The sequence below is a fragment of the Leucopleurus acutus genome (genome assembly GCF_964270905.1).
Source record: "Leucopleurus acutus genome assembly, chromosome: 5".
In the NCBI taxonomy this organism is placed as follows: Eukaryota; Metazoa; Chordata; class Mammalia; order Artiodactyla; family Delphinidae; genus Leucopleurus; species Leucopleurus acutus.
In genome coordinates this window covers 1779490-1796527 of record NC_139147.1, presented here as the reverse complement: position 1 = coordinate 1796527, position 17038 = coordinate 1779490, and the positions used below count along the sequence as shown (strand labels likewise).

At 62.5% G+C, this 17038-nt stretch overlaps 1 protein-coding gene across 2 annotated transcripts; it reads right to left on the bottom strand.

Annotated features, from left to right (window-relative positions):
• CFAP410 (cilia and flagella associated protein 410) lies at positions 1–11127 on the bottom strand. 2 transcript variants are annotated; one of them, XM_082839537.1, is made up of 7 exons: positions 10981–11127; positions 9518–9536; positions 8101–8147; positions 5128–5357; positions 3991–4159; positions 3042–3135; positions 1–437 (listed from the first exon to the last, which is right to left on the bottom strand). In XM_082839537.1, exons 1-7 carry the CDS (start codon positions 11055–11057, stop codon positions 306–308), a joined length of 768 nt encoding a protein of 255 aa, XP_082695663.1. In that variant the 5' UTR covers positions 11058–11127; the 3' UTR covers positions 1–305. The 2 variants fall into 2 exon arrangements, with proteins under 2 accessions (XP_082695663.1, XP_082695664.1); XM_082839538.1 differs by having other exon boundaries at positions 3042–3132.
• Positions 11128–17038: the final 5911 nt, after the last annotated feature.

Sequence of the window (17038 nt, the reverse complement as noted above, 5' to 3'; positions counted from 1 at the left end):
ACGGCTGCAAAGCCCACCTTCAGGAAGAGGCAAGTCGAGGTGGCCCTGCCATACAGGAGGGCATCTGGCTACGGCCCCTCACAGCAGAGGGCACAGGGGCAGGTCTGCCCAGCCAGCCCCTCCTGCCCTGGGTGGTGCCCATCCACAGCGAAAGCTCGGCTTTCCTGGGTGGGCGAGGCTTCCTAAGGACGCAGCCCTGTGCGCCGAGGCTCAGCCTGGGGTCGAGCAGAGGCCGCAGCTGTGACCCCCACCCTCCCAGGTGTTCGGGAAGACGCCGGACTTCAGCTCGGGGTCCCCGCTGACAGTCACTCCATGGCCTCCTGCAGCTCCTGCTTCTGCAGGGCCTGGAGCCGGCTGACCACGCGCTGGTGGACGGCCTCCAGCCCCTCGCTGTCTAGTTCCCGCAGCAGCAGGAGGACGGCGGTCAGGACGTTGTTCTGGGGGCACAGAGAGTCACTGGGTGAGCATTACGCCTGCGACGCTGGGCCGCCCACACCGCGACACATGCGCACATCGCGGGAGCATAGCCTGCAGGAGGGCGGCCCTACAGGCAACAGGTGGAGACTCCGGCGGACGGAAGCCACAGTCGTGGCACGGGTGTGGCACTCACCGCCGGCGGGGACTTCCTACGAACTGACTTACCTCCTGTTCACAGCCCTGAGGCCCAGAGAGGCTGGGCGGCAATGCAGAAGAGGCCTGCAGCAGGGGCAACACGCACTCAAATGCACACATGCTTAGTGTGTGATGCACCCGTGTCCACATGGCTACACCTGGTTTCCATCTGCATTTGAGCAGGGAAACACTGCCATTTCTACTAGGAAAATTCTGGAAGGATTTTGCACAGGCGGCTACTTGAGCCGATCCGTCTTGTGGGATGAGCTGAGGCACAGCCGCACGCCAGAGCGTGTGGCCCGTGAGGACGTGGCTCAGGGGCTCACGCCTGGGGTGCCGATCCCTGGCTCTGCAACGCCCCAAGACTCCTGCTGCCCTCAAATCTCACCAGCCCTGCCCCGTGTCCCCAGGTCTTCCTGGCCACCGGCACCTTGCACTCAGAGGTTTGTGGGGGGCTTGATGCCCACAGGGACACCCAGCCTGGCCGGGACCCTCGGTGGCAGAGCCAGGCCCCTTCTGTTCTCTGCTTTCAGAGCAGGTGTCCTGTTTGAGCAGGTTTGATGGTCTTTCGTTTGCATTTAGGACAGGCGCGGAGCTGAACCAGTGTCTTCAATCTCTGGTCCACTCTGCGCTGCAGAGGCCCTGGAGTGGGAGTGAGGGTGCGGGGAGCTTCAGGCCTTAGCCCACCTGCTGGGCAGACCTGCCACTGGGGACGGTACATGCCTCGGGCTCCTCCCAAAACATGTGGGAAGTGTGTGCAGGGACCCTGAGCTGCCCCACGCGGCCACCTCACTGAGGAGAGTGTCGCCACGAGGGGACAGTGACCTGCCGGGGTGGGGCAGGGCGGGGGCGACTGCTGCCTAGGTCGGCCTTCAGCCTGCGGCCACATCTGTCCACAGCCTTGGGGGCTGGTACTTCCAAGGGCGGGGCCTCAGTCCACCCACTTCTGTACCTCCCGTGAGCTCTGCATGCATTTCAAGTGGCCACTGCATGAATGAGAGAGGCCCAGCCCGTGGCTTCGGGCAGCCCCGCTCGGACTGTGGTGCCCCTCTTCACGATGCCACAGGGAGGTCACAGCGCCTGACAGCTCTGGTCAGGCCGAGCCAGGGGCTGGAGCAGGTGCTGGGGGGTCACGGGCCTCCCCACAGACCCTGGTTCAGACAGCTCCCCTTCCCACGTAAGCCGGTGGCGAGGTCCCCTCTGGGCTGAGCTGACTGGTGACCCATTCCCCTGCCAACGACCGGCTCAGGGAACCGACAGCAAGCCTGCTGGGGGGCAGAGGGCACGTGGGGAAGATGCTGCACTGGTGAGAGGACACACGGCAAGAAACGGCCCCACCCTTCTGCCGGTCGCGAGCCTGGAGCAGGACATCCCTGTGAGCGCGGGACGAGCCCAAGCACAGGCCAGAGTGACACAAGAGGACTTGGAGGGACCCGGGTCCTCGCTGATGTCACTCAGCTGCCCACACGGCCTACTTATCGCTCAGCCAACAAGCCGTGGTCCATCAGGGGTGCCTGTGGGGCCGTGGGGCCCGCCGCCTGGTCACTGCACTTACAGGGATGCCTGTGGGGCCGTGGGGCTGCCGCCTGGTCACTGCACTTACAGGGGTGCCTGTGGGGCCTGCTGCCTGGTCACTGCACTTACGGGGATGCCTGTGGGGCCGTGGGGCTGCCGCCTGGTCACTGCACTTACAGGGGTGCCTGTGGGGCCTGCCGCCTGGTCACTGCACTTACAGGGATGCCTGTGGGGCCGTGGGGCTGCCGCCTGGTCACTGCACTTACAGGGGTGCCTGTGGGGCCCGCCGCCTGGTCACTGCACTTACAGGGATGGCCGTGGGGCCCACCGCCTGGTCACTGCACTTACAGGGGTGCCTGTGGGCCCGCCGCCTGGTCACTGCACTTACAGGGGTGCCTGTGGGGCCGGGGGGGCTGCCGCCTGGTCACTGCACTTACAGGGATGCCTGTGGGGCCCGCCGCCTGGCCACTGCACTTACAGGGATGCCTGTGGGGCCATGGGGCTGCCGCCTGGTCACTGCACTTACAGGGATGCCCGTGGGGCCGTGGGGCCTGCCGCCTGCTCACTGCACAGGGACGCTGCCGCCGCCCTGGCCAGGAGGGGCCCTGCTTCTAACCGCAGGCGCGAGGCCTCTCCCCAGGCAGCAACCTTCCCGCCCCCAGACCACCCTCGGCACAGCCCCAGGCGCGGGGGGGCCCCCCCGGCTGCGCACTCAGGCGCCCCTCCCCCGTCTGCCCCGCCCAACCAGCTTAGATGGAGACACAGACACTGGACCCAGGTGGTCGGCTTCCCACCCTCTAGGGCCTGGCTTCGCGTGTCCCTGTGGTGTCTCCAGCCCCCGCCCCCCCACCCCCAGCCCCCAATCTCCACATTCCGGGGCCTCTTCCGGCCAGAGCAGCCTCCGTCACACTCACCCTGTTCTTGCGACTGCTTGTGGCCGCCCTCTGCGAGAAGGAAGGAAACTGGTCCCGGGAAGGGCGCTTCAGGCCGAGCTGCCCCTGGGTGCTGCTGGCGGGGGCGGGGCGGGGAGGACAGCGGGGTGGGGGGAGGACAGCGGGGCGTGAGGCCCGAGGGGCGCGGAGCCCCACCCGCACTGTTCACACAACATCTGTGGGTCCGGCGCCTCGGGGAAGAGCGAGGAAGAGGCTCCTAAAAGTGGACCCCACCCCGTCCGCAGGGAAAGCCCCACTGCAGGACTCCGCTTCTGGGGGGACAGGAGCAGTGGACGGGGGAGCAGTGGACGGGGGGGCCGGGGCAGCTCTACTTCTCTGACCCCTGGGGTCACCTCCCTGCTCCTGGCGCTCCCCCCAGGGCCGGGGGTGGGGCACTAGCACAAATGCTGCACGAGCCCCGGCCACGTGCCCTCCCCCTCCCGCCGCGGGACAGCAAGGCGCGTGGGCCGCATCTGTAAGCGGACGCCCGGCCTGGGCCCCGCTGTGAACAGTGGTCTCCACCACGTTCCCCAAGTCCAGTTTCTGCCCACAAACGTCTGTGACAGTCATTCAATTGAGGTGCCCTGTGGGTCAGGGAGGGAGGGCCCTCCCTCAGCCCACATGCCCCGCCGTCCCCGGGGCTCCTGAGGCCACACAGAGGCTCGGCCGGCCACGGCCATGGCCACGAGGCTTCCCTCCTGCCCAGGGGGCCCTGCACGCCCACCAGCCCACCGCCCTGAGTCCACCACTCCCTGCGGAGGGCTGGTCCCACACTCGCACGAGCTCCCTGCTCTGGGCCTTCTCCTGGCCACGTGGCTGACCCCAGGCTGGGGGCCCCTGAGAGCCAGCCCAGAAACAAACACCTGCAACCCCATCCAGCCCCAGAGGCGCAGCCGCGCGCGGGAGGACCGGGCAGGCCCGCGGGCCACACCTGCTCTCCTCGCCGAGGCTCAGCGGGTCCCGTGGCATCTCAGCGGCGGCGTCCTCGGCGCTCAGGGTGTAGGACAGCTCGGGCGGGCCATTCGCTGAGTGCTGTCTGCTGGGGGCCGTGACCTCCTCTCCCTCCACCAGCGCTCGGGACACCTCCTCCTCCGTCACAGCTTGGGAGGGGGCGGGGGCGAAAGCATCAGTGGCCTCACCGCCAGCGAGCCCCGCGAGCCGTGGCCCCGCCGTCCCCTCGGCGCTCAGCACGGCCTGCTTCGGGGATGAGGCGGCTGACTGTCCACCCCGACGGCCAGCACCCGGGAGCAGGGCTGGGCCCCCCACCATTGCATCCCGCCCTGGAGGTGCTGGAGAAACGACACATGGCCAATGACTGCTTGTGAATCTGAATTTCAGCATTTGCCAAAAGCAGACAGATACTCATAAAAAACCCTAAACTAAGACAGGTTTTTAAAAGGAATAGACCACACTATATTTCTTCTATTTCACTCACACATGACAGTTTATCTGAAGCTTATTTATATTAAAGTCATTCACCTAGGAGAAAATAATCGTGCACGTAAGGGTCAGGAACCAGCACAGAGAACGCCAGGGGATTCACAGGAAAAAGGCCTGGCCCTGGACACGAGCTGGAACCCCAGAGGCAGGAGCAGGAAAGGCCCACACACGTCGCCTCGTGCGTGATGGAGGAGATGCGGGTTGAAACGGCAGGAAGGCGCCCCCCAAACCCCCACCCCACCCCTCCAACAGCAAGGCAACCCGGGGTGGGAGGGGTCAAGGACCGATGGAGCACCCTCACCTGCTGGCATCACCACCTTGGGACCCTGTCGACCAGCAGTGACGCTGCCCGGCCACCCAGACCGTCACGCGCTCCCGGGGCAGGTGGGTGAGCATTTGGAGCAGAGGGTACTTAGCAGGATAAAAAGGAGAAGCAGCAGCTCAGCGCTTCGACGCGGGACCGAGAAACAACGGTGCGGGTTCAGCTGAGATCCTGCACCCCGCGAGGGGCCGCACCGGGCGGCAGACGGCACAACCTGGGGCACCCCGAGGAGGCCGGCCTCCCCGGCACCTGCGAGAGGGGAGGGGTGGGGCCTGCCCGCGTGCGACCCGGCCCGCGGGCACCTACCCTGGTTGTCCAGCTTCTGCAGGTGAGGCAGGTTGCGCAGGACGGTCATGCGGTAGAGGTGAGGGCAGGCGCCGCAGCAGGGGTTCTCCGCCAGCCACAGCACGCGCAGGCACGGGAGGCCCTTCAGGTAGAAGAGCTCCGCCAGGCTGGAGATGCAGTTCTTGCGCAGGTAGAGCTCGCTCAGCTGCCGGCAGCGGCTCACGGGCTCCAGGGTGGAGATGCTGTTGACGCTGCAGGGAGATGGCCGTCAGTGCCCGCCGGGGCACCCCCGCCCCACGGAGACGAGAGCACTGCTGGTCCAGTGCCCACCTGCCCTCGCCTTAGAAGTAGGTCAGACCCGGCTGTGGCCAGTCAAGTGCAAGGGAGGGCCCGGGCCCAGGAGAAAGCCCTGGGGGCGGGGGAAGCTCCTCCAGCTGAAGGTGGGAGCGGCAGCCCCGGCTCTGCTGAGGCCGCGAGGAGTCAACCTTGGGGGTGGGAGGTCTCAGCCCCCTTACAGGACAGGAGACTGCGGCCTCCCCGGGACACACCACGCCCAGAGCTGGCAGTGGCCAGGAAAACCCATGTGACCGAGAGCCAAGCACTGAACTTCCAAACCCAGGTTCACCAAAGCAGCAGCCACGGGCTTAAATGATGAGTGACCCAGAGACAGGGCAGCAGCCAGGCGCCCGGCAGAGACCCCCAGGCCTGAGCTGACGGGACGGGATCACCCCCTACGCACCCAGTCGGACCAGCGGCTGAGCCCGAGGCGGGCAGCCGGCAACCTCACGCCCTGAGCCCCAGGCCGCAGGGGGCCCTGCCCGACGTGCCAGACCGGTCTAGACCACCCTGTGCTGGACGCCGCATTTGTGCCGGGCAGGCTGTCCCAACTCCTGCCTTAGGGCCGCTGCTGCCCCACCCGACACTCACTTGTCAACGTGGTTGCTGGTGTGCTCGGCACCACCTCGCCCGGCAGCCGGGATGAGGCTGACGCCGTCTCACCACGAGCAAACCCAGGCTTTGGAATCCTCACATCAGGGAAGCTGCGCAGGCCACGGGGTGAAGCGAGAACTTCAACCTGCAGCGGCCTGGAGCCCCTCCTCGCCCACCAAGGCTGCCGCTGCTACAGACCGAACGTGTCCCCCAGATTCAGATGCTGGGATCCTGACCCCCAGTGCAGTGGTGTTAGGAGGTGGGGCCCCCGTGAGCGGGGTCAGTGCCCTTATAAAAGGGACCCCACAGAGCTCTCCGCCCTTCTGCCAGGTGTGAGCCAAGAGGCAGCCCCTCACTAGACCCTGATCTCGGGCTTGTGGCCTCAGAGCTGTGCGGAATCAATGTCTGTAAAATCCCACAAGAGCAGCCCGAATGGACTAAGCCTTCCTGCCCGTGGGCACCGAGACCAAAGCCAAACGCACTCATCTCACAGGACGGCCGACCCGCATCCAAGCAGCAGCCCCCACACTGCGGGAGTCCCGCCAGCTCAAGCGGCCAGACAGCCCGGCGACAGCCCTGGGCACTGTCCTCCCCCGGCCGCAGCGGTGAGAACCCCTGCTGCACGACGAGGGGGCTTCGGCTCGGACGCACTCATCTCACAGGACGGCCGACCCGCATCCAAGCAGCAGCCCCCACACGGCGGGGGTCCCGCCAGCTCAAGCGGCCAGACAGCCCGGCGACAGCCCTGGGCACCGTCCTCCCCCGGCCACGGCGGTGAGAACCCCTGCTGCACGACGAGGGAGGCCCGGCAACTTGCCCCAGATTCCTCAGACAGCGCTCGGCAGCGACGGGGTTAAGTCCGCAGCCCGCTGCAAGTTTCCTGCTACTTTTGGGTAATGAAAGTAAACACTTGTTTGTCAGGTAGGGCCTTCTGGGGCATGGGCTCAAATCCCAGCTCCACTGATAATCGTACCAGGTGAGTGACAGTGGACGGCTGGCGCCCCACGTGCCCCACTGCACGTGCTCCTCCTGCCTCCACCCCACCCCACCCCGGGGCCGCTGCTGCCTTCACCCCCGTCCCACGGGCCTTGCAGCCAGGGAAGCCAAGGCACACAGGCCCGAGCTGGGCCCCGGGCGGGAGACCGGTCCTGGGCCCACTCCTTCATTCATTCCTTCGTCCCGCAAGAAGGTGCCGGCCTGAGCCTGTCGGGTCGGGACTGGGGGTGCGTGAGCACAAGGTGGGCGGCACGGCACCCACCAGGTGACCTCGGAAGGTGCAAAGGAGGCCGAGCAGAGGGCTAGGGAGGGACAAACAGGATGGCCGGCTGTGTGACGAGGAAGGTAAGTGACGGGCTCTGCACGGGACCAAGGGCCTACGACCCCACATGCAGGGCGAGTCCTGCGACCTTCTGAGCTGCCAAACAGGGGGTCTGCCTTCCTTACAGGGCTTAAATCTCCCTGAGGTTTTAGGTGTGGGGACCTGCAGAAAGCACCCACCCCGGCATCTGGCAGGGTCAGCCCCCTCCCGGGCCCAGAGCAGACAGGACAGAGCTCAGGGCTGGAGGGCGCTCCTCCCTCCGCCTGACCCTGCAAACTCCCCAGGCGCCTGAAGCCCCAAGGACAGCATTTGGTTCTTTCAAGGTTTCCTCTGTTAAACCGCTAATGATTCTGGAAGAGGTCAGCTATTACCAAGGACAGATCGTGTGATGCAGGGAAGCTGGCGGAGCTCCAGGCAGTGATGGAACCAGGAGGGCAGGAGAGGCTGGCGCGCTGGGGCAGACGTGGTCACCCTGGGGCAGCTGCTCACCACTAGGAGGGCGGCACCCACTGACCCCAGGATGGGCAGGACGAGCTCAGGGGGAATCCCGGTGCCCTCCAGGACGGGGGGCGGAGCTGCAGAGCAGCCAGGGCCTCGTGCTGCCTAGGCCTGGCCTGCAGCAGCGGCCCTCCCACACCTTGGTTGGGAATTTTCAGGTTATCTAAGGGCCTGCAGGAGGGATCTGAACATTCTCCTCCTCTTCCAGCCCCGGTGATTTAAGAGTGGGGCGGGCCGGCATTTACTACCTGAGGGTGATCACTTCCAGGCTGGGCATTTCCCGGCATATGGAGATCTAGGAAGGAAAAGAATGTGATTTTGCAAAAGTCGCTGGCACTGGCCCTGTGGTGTCACCCCTCTCCAGCAGCCAAGAGAACCAAGTTGGAGCTGCAGTCCACCCCACGCCAAGGGCCTAAGCAGAGGAGCCTCCCTCGCCCCAGGAGCATGCAGGGCTCTGCATCCCGCTCCCCTCTGCAGCCCAGACGTCCCCTCTACCTGATGGAGAAACGGGCACCCTCTCCACGACTTTAAACAGCATCTTTACTACCAAATGCTGCCAGTCCTCGAGACGGAGCATTCCTAATTTTAGATGCCCTCAAAGGACACCAGTAAGGGGAGCTGAATGGACAGAGGACCTTTCTTCTTGCTGCCCCTGACATCCAGGGAAAGGACAGAAGCCGCTTCTGGCCAACAGAGCTGTGCCAATAGGGAGACAGGCTTGAAACTGGATCTCAGACCATCTTAACACTGAGTGAGTGGAAGAGAGCAGCGGGGCTCAGGATGGACCACGCAGGCTCCCTGACCCGTGAGGCTGATTAACGGTGAAGCTGCAAATATCTGTGTGCCTGCCAGACCCCACGCACGGGCCAGACGGAGTCCCTGCCATCGACAAGCGCACAGTCCGGTCAGAATGCTTCACATCTGCGGTGGATCTGTTCTCTGTGACAGTGGTGTTTGGCTTCGTTTGTTTTTGCTGCTGAATAGGCAGCACTTCGGCCGCAGAATGAGGCGGAGCTGGCTCTTCTGGGCAGCCCTGACAGCATCTCCAACTTTGTTTCTCAGAAAAGGTACAGTTCAAGGTACAAAACGGAAGTCAGTAAGAACCCGCTGACTAGCACCCACACTCTGTGCGAGCTGGAGACATTCATCCCAGAAACGGGCGGGCGGGGGCAGAAGTCTATTCATGGACATACAGCTCAGCCCAGCGGCCCAGCTCCGTGCTCTGCCCCCACCCAGGCCCCATCTCTTCCTGCCATGGGAGTCGGGGTGAATGGACCTGACCAAGGGGAGGAGCTGAAGTGAAGGGGCTCCTCGGGGACGTGAAGTCCAGGAGCCTATACGAGGAACCTCCGGCTGAGTGCACTGCTCCCTCAAGCCAACCACCCGAGCCCCTGGGGCTCTTCCCCAGGTGGGAGCAGGTCTGTGCCCTGGACCTGCCCGCTCCTCCGTGAGGCCTGCCTTTCACCTGCAGGAGAATGGGTGCAGGAACACCACAGTGCACTTGGGTCCTGTAGAACTTTTTTTTCATGAGTGGTTCTGCCTTACAAGAACTGCTCAAGGAACAAAGTACTGGTCGGTCGCCTGGACCGAATGGGAGCCGTCTGTCAATTTAACCAGCCTCCTGGGGACCAGGAATTGTCTGGAGACGATCAGCATGATACTTACATCAGTGAGGCGGCTGCCCCTGGGGAGAGAAAAAGACATACGCACCTTTATTTTGTTAAAGTTGAATTTAAAACATTAAAAACGAAAATTAATGACAAACGTCTACAGATTTCAAGAGTCTGTGATTTTAACGATAAAGTAAAAGAAATCTTTCCCAGATAACTGACAAAGGTGCCCAAAATCGTTTCCTGGTGGATTTTGGACAAAACTATTTGATACTGGCGGGCTCCTTCGCAGACTAAGGCACGGCAGAGGTTGCCCCATTTGAAGGACACCAAGAGGTACTCATTCTCAAGGCTGCTGCACTGAGGGGTAATTCCCTCACTAATGTGCATACACAAGGGAGTCTTTGTAAGGGCCAAGTTCAAAGGCTAAACATGAGACTTATGAAACACACTTCAGAAAGCCTGGAATAGGGCTGTTGTGCCTCCCTGCTTAGGGGAAGAATGACCGCCCCATGCAGAACAAAGGCACGTATTATTGAAAACAATGACAGGGAGGCCGTGGCCAAAATACCGGATGTGCAGCGCAAAGAGAAAGGCCTTTAATGAACAGGCAGAGCTCGCTGCAGCCAGTCTGCCCGACGCCAGTGGGGGGCGCTCTACTTCTGGCTGAGCGCCACCTGAACTGTCCGGTGTACAGGGCGCGTGGAGCCGTGCTCTGAACCCCTGTGAACGTGTGCGGACCTTTCCGGAGTTTCAGAAGTACTTCTGGTCCTTCCTCGGCTCCGCTAGGCCTGGCCGCCCTGCCTTGGAGCCTGCACCTGTATCTCTTCCTGTCACCTCCCGGACAGTAAGTCCCCTGGGGACAACCCCTCTCCGTACCCCCCCGGAGCTCAATTACAAAAATGTTTACTGAAGCAGCACTTCAGAGTCTCAGTTTCCTTTCGTTCCCCAAGCAAGGGTGTCAATCACCTTGATCTCCCACCTTATCGGCAGGCCTGGCTCCCAGGGACTGCTGGCAATGTCAGAAATGAGACCTGTCCACAGAGGGAAACGTCTGCCCACTAAAACTACCTAGAAGTCCAAGAACAGTCTTCAAGGTAATTCCAACCGTTTCCAGCAAGGAGGGCTGCTTTGGAGCTGTGTGTGAAATACCACTGCTCAGGAGTGAAAATTCTGAAACGACCTTTCCCCAAAGGCCCCCTGAGCTTATGGCATCACCTCCCAGAGGCTGTGAGCCCCTGGGACCGGGCACACCAGCCTGGACAGGGGCCAGGAAGGTGAGGCCAGAGGTGCCCCCCCTCCATCCTGAACCCCTCTGCATCCTCCGCGGGCCCTTCTCGGTCCCGCCCCAGAGCAGAGGGGGCGGGCTGGGGTCCCCGCTCCAGGGCCGAGGTGCTGGGCAGGGGTCTCCATTCCTAGACGGCTCTTCCCAGCCCTGTCCCAGGGAGGGGGTCCCGGGAGGGGTTGCCGGGCAGCGGGCAGGACACGCGGGGACGGCCCCCGGCCCCTGGGCCTCACCAGCAGTTGAGCTTCCGCACGCTGTGCAGCTCCGAGGCCTTGGCCCGGGACAGGACCATCTTCCGCGTCAGCTTCATGACGGCGGGCAACCCGAAGGCCTCAACCCGGCCCCGCTCTCAAACCGCCAGCTGCCACTGCGGCCGTCCGCCAGGCCGCGGGGCTTCTCCAAGGGGCGGGGCCCGCGTTGTCAGGGGCGGGTGCTGAGAGCCCATTGGCCGGCAGCGAGGGGGCGGGCCGGCGCGAGCGCAGTAGGGCCGCCAGAGCCTCTGCTCCGCGCATTGGTTCCGCCGCACATTGGCTCCGCCTCGCCGGCTCCGCTCTGTCCTTGGCGCCGCGCGCCCGGTTCTGCGCATGCGCATTGTGGGGGACACCTCTACCCGCGCCCCCCCCACCCCGGCTCTGACGCGATTCTGGCGCGACTCTGGCGCGATTCTGAGGCGACAAGGTTGGAGACTGCGGCCAGACGCGGGACGCCGCTCGGGTCCCGAATCCCAACCCCCGGCCCCCAGCCCCCTCCCCGATCCCCGAACCATGGACACCAACCCCGGGCCCCAGTCCCCGCCCCGAGTCCCAAATCCCGAACCCCATCCCCTGGCCATAGCCCCCGCCCAGAACCCCAACCCCGGGCCCCAGTCCCCGCCCCCAGTCCCAAATCCCGAACCCCATCCCCTGGCCACAGCCCCCGCCCCCGCCCCGAACCCCAACCCCGGGCCCCAGTCCCCGCCCCGAGTCCCGTGCATTAGAAGTGATGGTCTCGTAACTGCCCTGAATTAGAAAGATTTGAAGTGTTGAGAGGAGAACTCCAGGACAGTCCCAGGGCTGCGTTGATCCTCTCCCTCTCAGCATTTAAGGAAAGGCGGCAGGTGCCAAAGGTACGGGCCAGCCCTAACAGAGAGCTTTCAAGTACTTACACATTTTAGAAATCAAAGGTTACTTGGGCTGCAAAGTACATCAAGACAGGTACCGGGGATCTCAGACCCGTTAGAATTGACAAGACCAAGCTCAGCCTCCTCTGGGACCTCTTTCCCATTAGGCCCTGGTCCAGTCTTTGGCCTGCCCAGCCCAATCTCAGCAAAGATCCTGCTAGGTGACCTTGATCTCTGATCGCCCTCATTATCTGATTAAGCGCCTCATCCCTCCCTCACAAGTGGTAGCTAATCTTCTTGGCCTGTAGTTTGCAAGATCCCCTGCCCTTGAAGTCTCTTAGTAACTTTCCATCCACTGGCCCCTCACCGCTCCTTGGCTGTAAATCCCCCTTTTCCTTGTTGAACTTGGAGTTGAGCACAATCTCTCTCCTCTAATTGCAGTATTCTTGAATAAAGTCTTCCTTACTCTTTTAACAAGTGTCAGAATGATTTTTTCTTTCACAGGGGTCAGAGGTTGCTTTCCCATGTTGTCACAGACACATCCGAAGCCCAGGGCCCTGGAGAGTGGTGAAGGACCTGCATGTACGAGGGACCCCTGGCAGGACCAGGGGTTGCAATTCAGTGGGGGAGAGTGGAATTTTGCTATAGGATCTCCCATCCCATCCAAGCCCACCATTTTTATTGTAAAGACAATACAGAGAATTCTAAAAAAAGAAAAGCATCTCCACCGTAGTTTAACAGCTGCTGCGTTTTCTGTATTTCATCCTGTGTGCTGTATTTTGCTGGGACACACCGTGTTGTGAGGGGTCTACCAGTCAGTTCTTGCCCTGAGCCCCCTCATCCATGCCTGGGTCCTACCGTATGGTGGATGGGCCCGGAAACAATCTTGAGTGAGTGGAACCGGGTGCGAGGGGCGTGGGGCCGAGGGCACAGCTAGCTGGAGCACAGGTGGCCCAGACCCCCAGGCCACCTCCACCGTTGTCCCAGTGCCTGTGGCCCCACAGGGGCTCCTCTGATCAGCTGGTGAGGGATGGCCGGCTCAGTGTGGGGCTGGAAACTGCCGGGAGCTGCAGGATGTCACCCTCGGGTGGCCCTGAAAGACTGGTGAAGGCTGATGCCCGCGACAGGCAGAGTTTCGAGCAGGGTGTCAGCCTGGGCTTTGGTTTGATCCCACTTGCAGGCTGGTAAGTCAGCCTGTTACTCCTTCGCGGGTGCCGGCAGGAGACTGCGGCTCCTGAGTCGGAGACAGAGGACGGTTTATTCCTCGTGGCGCTGGCACGTTTGCGTCAGCGACCCGACCCGAGCTCCACGGGAGCGACGTGAGGGGCTCAGTGGGTGCTCACTGCCCACGCTGTGGGTCCATGCGGTAGGCACCAGGAGGGGTCAGGGAGCTCTGGATCCACCGCTTTTCCAGCCACAGTGAGTAAGCCTCATCCTGGTCCAGGGGCCACATCCCGCACGTCTCACGGTCACCAGTTGTAGGAACAACCCAAGGAACCGGCCGTGCAGCCTTAGCACAGCAGCGAGACCTGTAGGTGAGCACGAGGTCCCGGGAGTGCAGGCCCACCACGTGGAGCGCCTGTTCCTCCACTCTGGGGTGGGAAGGGCACTGACTTTGGGTCACGCGTGGACTCACAGGTGGGCAGGAATGGCCTGACCCTCTGGGTGGTGGTGGGACTGAAAGGAGAGAGACGGGAGAATCGGGGACCGGGAGGTCTGGCGGAGACACTGGGGGTGGGCCGCGGTGCAGAGATCCTCATACCCAGCAGTGAGGCCACCGGGCACCGCCCACGGATGAGGCGCTGGACGGCCAGAGAGGGCAATGCCTCGGCCAGATGATGGCCATCAGCCTCTGTCCTCAGCCAGCCCGGTGCTGGCTGGTGAGTCAGACAGGGCAAGGCCATGGTGGCCCAGACGGAGGCCACACACGGTACCATCCCTCGGAGAGACGGGACGGTGACGCACTCGGGCAGGATGGACACGTTCTGGGGCTGGCCTCGGCTTTCCCACCCGCAGGGCCTCAGGCAGAAAGCACCGTGGTCTGAAGGCTCGCTGTGATTTGATCCACCAGCACAGGGTCCCACAACATCTCATCAGATCAGGGGACCCACATCAGGGGCACGAAAACCCTGCGTGATCTGGCCCCTGGCCCCTCCCCTCATCTCGTGCCCCACTCCCCTGGCGCACTCCACGGCCACTATGGCCTTCCTGGTGGTCCTCAAACACACGACTTAAGTTCACCTCGGGGCCTTTGCACCTACTCTTCCCTGGGCCCAAATGGCTTTCATCGGATTGTTCTGGTTCAATCCATCACACTTCCTTAGAAAGTGGATCACTTCCTCAATGCACCCTGCTGAGAAAGGCCGTCCCAGCTTGCCTGACACTGACCCTGTGACCTCCAGCTCCTGCCGCGCTGAACTCTCAATGGTTTCTATGTCCTGGGGTGGTTTATGTCATTCTTCCCCTGGACTGCGGGTCTGGGCTCCTCTTTTCCCCAGAGCCCCAGCCCCTAGACAGCGTCTGCCCATGGTGAGGCTGGCTGACCAACGTGCATGCAGGGTCTGCAGGGGCCTTCGGATGCCAGCTCTGGCAGGTCCCCGAGTCACCGCTCCCTCCCCACCCACTGGGGGTGAGAAGGTTTCCTTCCACACCGGGTTTGAGGACTGCCAACGGACGTGGGAGCTTAGCGTGGCACTTGGCAAGCTCACGGGAGCTGGGGGGTGGGGGAACCGGCCGAGCGATCAAGCCTCTCTGCCCTCATCCACCGACGGTGATGCCGGCCGCCGCAGAGAGCAGTCCGGACGGACAGACTCGGCTGCAGACCACAGAATGGACTTGTGGGAGAGAAGTGAGGCCTGTGTTTATTCATTTTATTCTGTGTCCTGACCGTCCGGGGCATTTCCGTCTCCGTTCTCATCCTTGTCGCTGCAGAATGAATGGGCCACCTGGTAGAGCCTTCTGGGTGGGCACACAGCCACGAGGGTGTCCACGGTCTCTACCCTCCTGGGCAGCACCACCATGCCCACTTACTTCCATGGGCAGTCCCTTTGGATTAGACGTTTCTGGAATGCAGTTCCTCCTTTGACCTCAGAAATGAAGTGATGGAGGTTGTCCCCCAGCATGAAGCCCACTCCTCTTGCTCCGCTGTCTAGACGAGGGTCAGCAACCCGCAGCCAGCAGGCCAGATCCAGCCACTGCCTGTTCTTGTAAATAAAGTTTTATTGGCACACAGCCAGACCCATGCACTTATGTTTTGCCATCGGCTGCGCTCTCGCTGCGAGGGCAGAGTTGAGTAGTTCCAACCGATACCATCGCCTGCAAAACCTGAACCATTAACCACCCGGCCCCGTAGGGAAAAAGTCTGCAGCAGCTGCCCTAGGCTCTGGCCGTGTTGGCTCCCAGCCCCCAGCCCCTCCCCTCCTTCCTCTGCTCTTCTCCAAGGAGCCTGCAGCCTGGCCTCTCTTTGCTCCTGTGTATCATTCATGAGCAGGGCTTGCCACGCTAATCGCTTAGATCACTATCTTTTCAGTGATTGTGGTTTTTCTCTCGCTGCCAGACCAGGGGGCTTTATATCTCGGGCATGACGTCCGCGCGGTAACAAAGTCTTCTGCGCCGCCGCATTTCCTTTATCTGAACTGGAAACAACCCTCGGTCGAGATCAGTACTCGCTGCTCTTGCACTTTGCGGTTCCTGCTTCTTATTTTTATGGAAACGACATTTCATAATTGCTCTTGCAGCAGTGTGAAACATGTGGTGAGACATGCTGGTCTCTAGGAGGGAAAGAGCCCCACAGGGAACGATGAGGGCACATATGTTTCGTCAGAAGCCTGATTCATGAGATACTTCACCTTAAGCAATGTTCCCACAGAGGCCCTGGGGTACCTGGAAACGAGAGCCAGCCTGTCTGCACCTGTCCATCGGACAGTCCTGCAGTTACTTCTGTCTCATGAAATATTAACTTCCCCTCAGTGTGCTTTTAGTCATGATGGCTCTTGGGCCAGAGGGCATCAAGGAAGGAGCCCTGGGTGAGAGTATGGGCACAGCTGCTGACGAGCAGCTGCAGACGCGGGTGGGTCTCCTCTTCCTTTGCCTGTTAACTAGGGTCTGAGATGCCTGTCTGGGGTTGTGGCCGTCCTCGTAGCAGAATACGTCCCGTGGCGGCCACTCACTGAGCGCTTGCTACTTGCGGGCTCTGAGGATGCAGCAGTGATGTCTGGAAGGCTGTGCCCCCTGCAGCGTGCAGTCCTGCAGGCCAGAGCCATCGGGTAACACCCACTGTTGCTGTTCTTTAACTCCGTGGTGCCAACCACCTTGGAGGAGTGGCTCCAGCTGCCTTTAAAGTGTCTGGAAAAAAACGACCAAGTGCCGTACAAGGGGCTCTGCTGGGTTCCGACACGTTCCCCAAGCTGCTTAGGAACCTCCTGATGACCGGAGAGTGAGACAGGGGCCAGCCTTTGGCTGGTGGACCCGTGGCACTGCCGGCTGGCTGCTTTGTGGAGAGGCAGGGGCGGGTGGGGGTGAAGGGCCTTCCAGAGGAGGGTGCTCCGGGCAGGAGTCTGCACACTAGGTCAGCACACCCAGGGGAGGAAATGAGGGTCAGCAGGCAGACCTCGGGCCCTGGATCAGAGAGGCACAGGACCCTGTTCACTTCCCTGGACCCTGAGCAAGGGCCCGGGAGTGGCCGTGGGGCCTTGTGGGGTGGCAGCCGGGAGGGAGAGGGCAGAGGGCCTCTGTTGGCTAAGAGACTTGTGGCCGGGGAGTTTGGAGATTTAGGGAAAGTTGGGATCAGTCTTTCAGAATCCAGTCCCCTCTGCCCTCCAGCCAGGAGGACTGAGCGGGGCAGGGCAGCCAGGGTGGAAATCAGGCACCTGAGGGCCCAGGGGCCAGCACGTGGCAGGGTGGATACTGTGCGGTTGCATCTTTCTGGCTCCCTCGGTTCCTGCCTTCCCGGGAACGGTCTCCTGGCTTTGGGGCCCCCAGGAAGACAGGTGACGGCAGGGATAGGCCGGCAGGGGAAGTGGCTCACCCGGTTTGGTGCCGGGGCCACCTGGGTCTCCAGCTCTGGCTGACACAATCCCCACCCAGCCCTGCGCGCCCCGCCTCGCAGTGCTCTTTGGACTTGGCCAGAATCGCTGCCTCCGGGTTTACACGTGCCGCCAGCCTCTCGGGAGGGGGTCTGGGGAGGCTGCCCT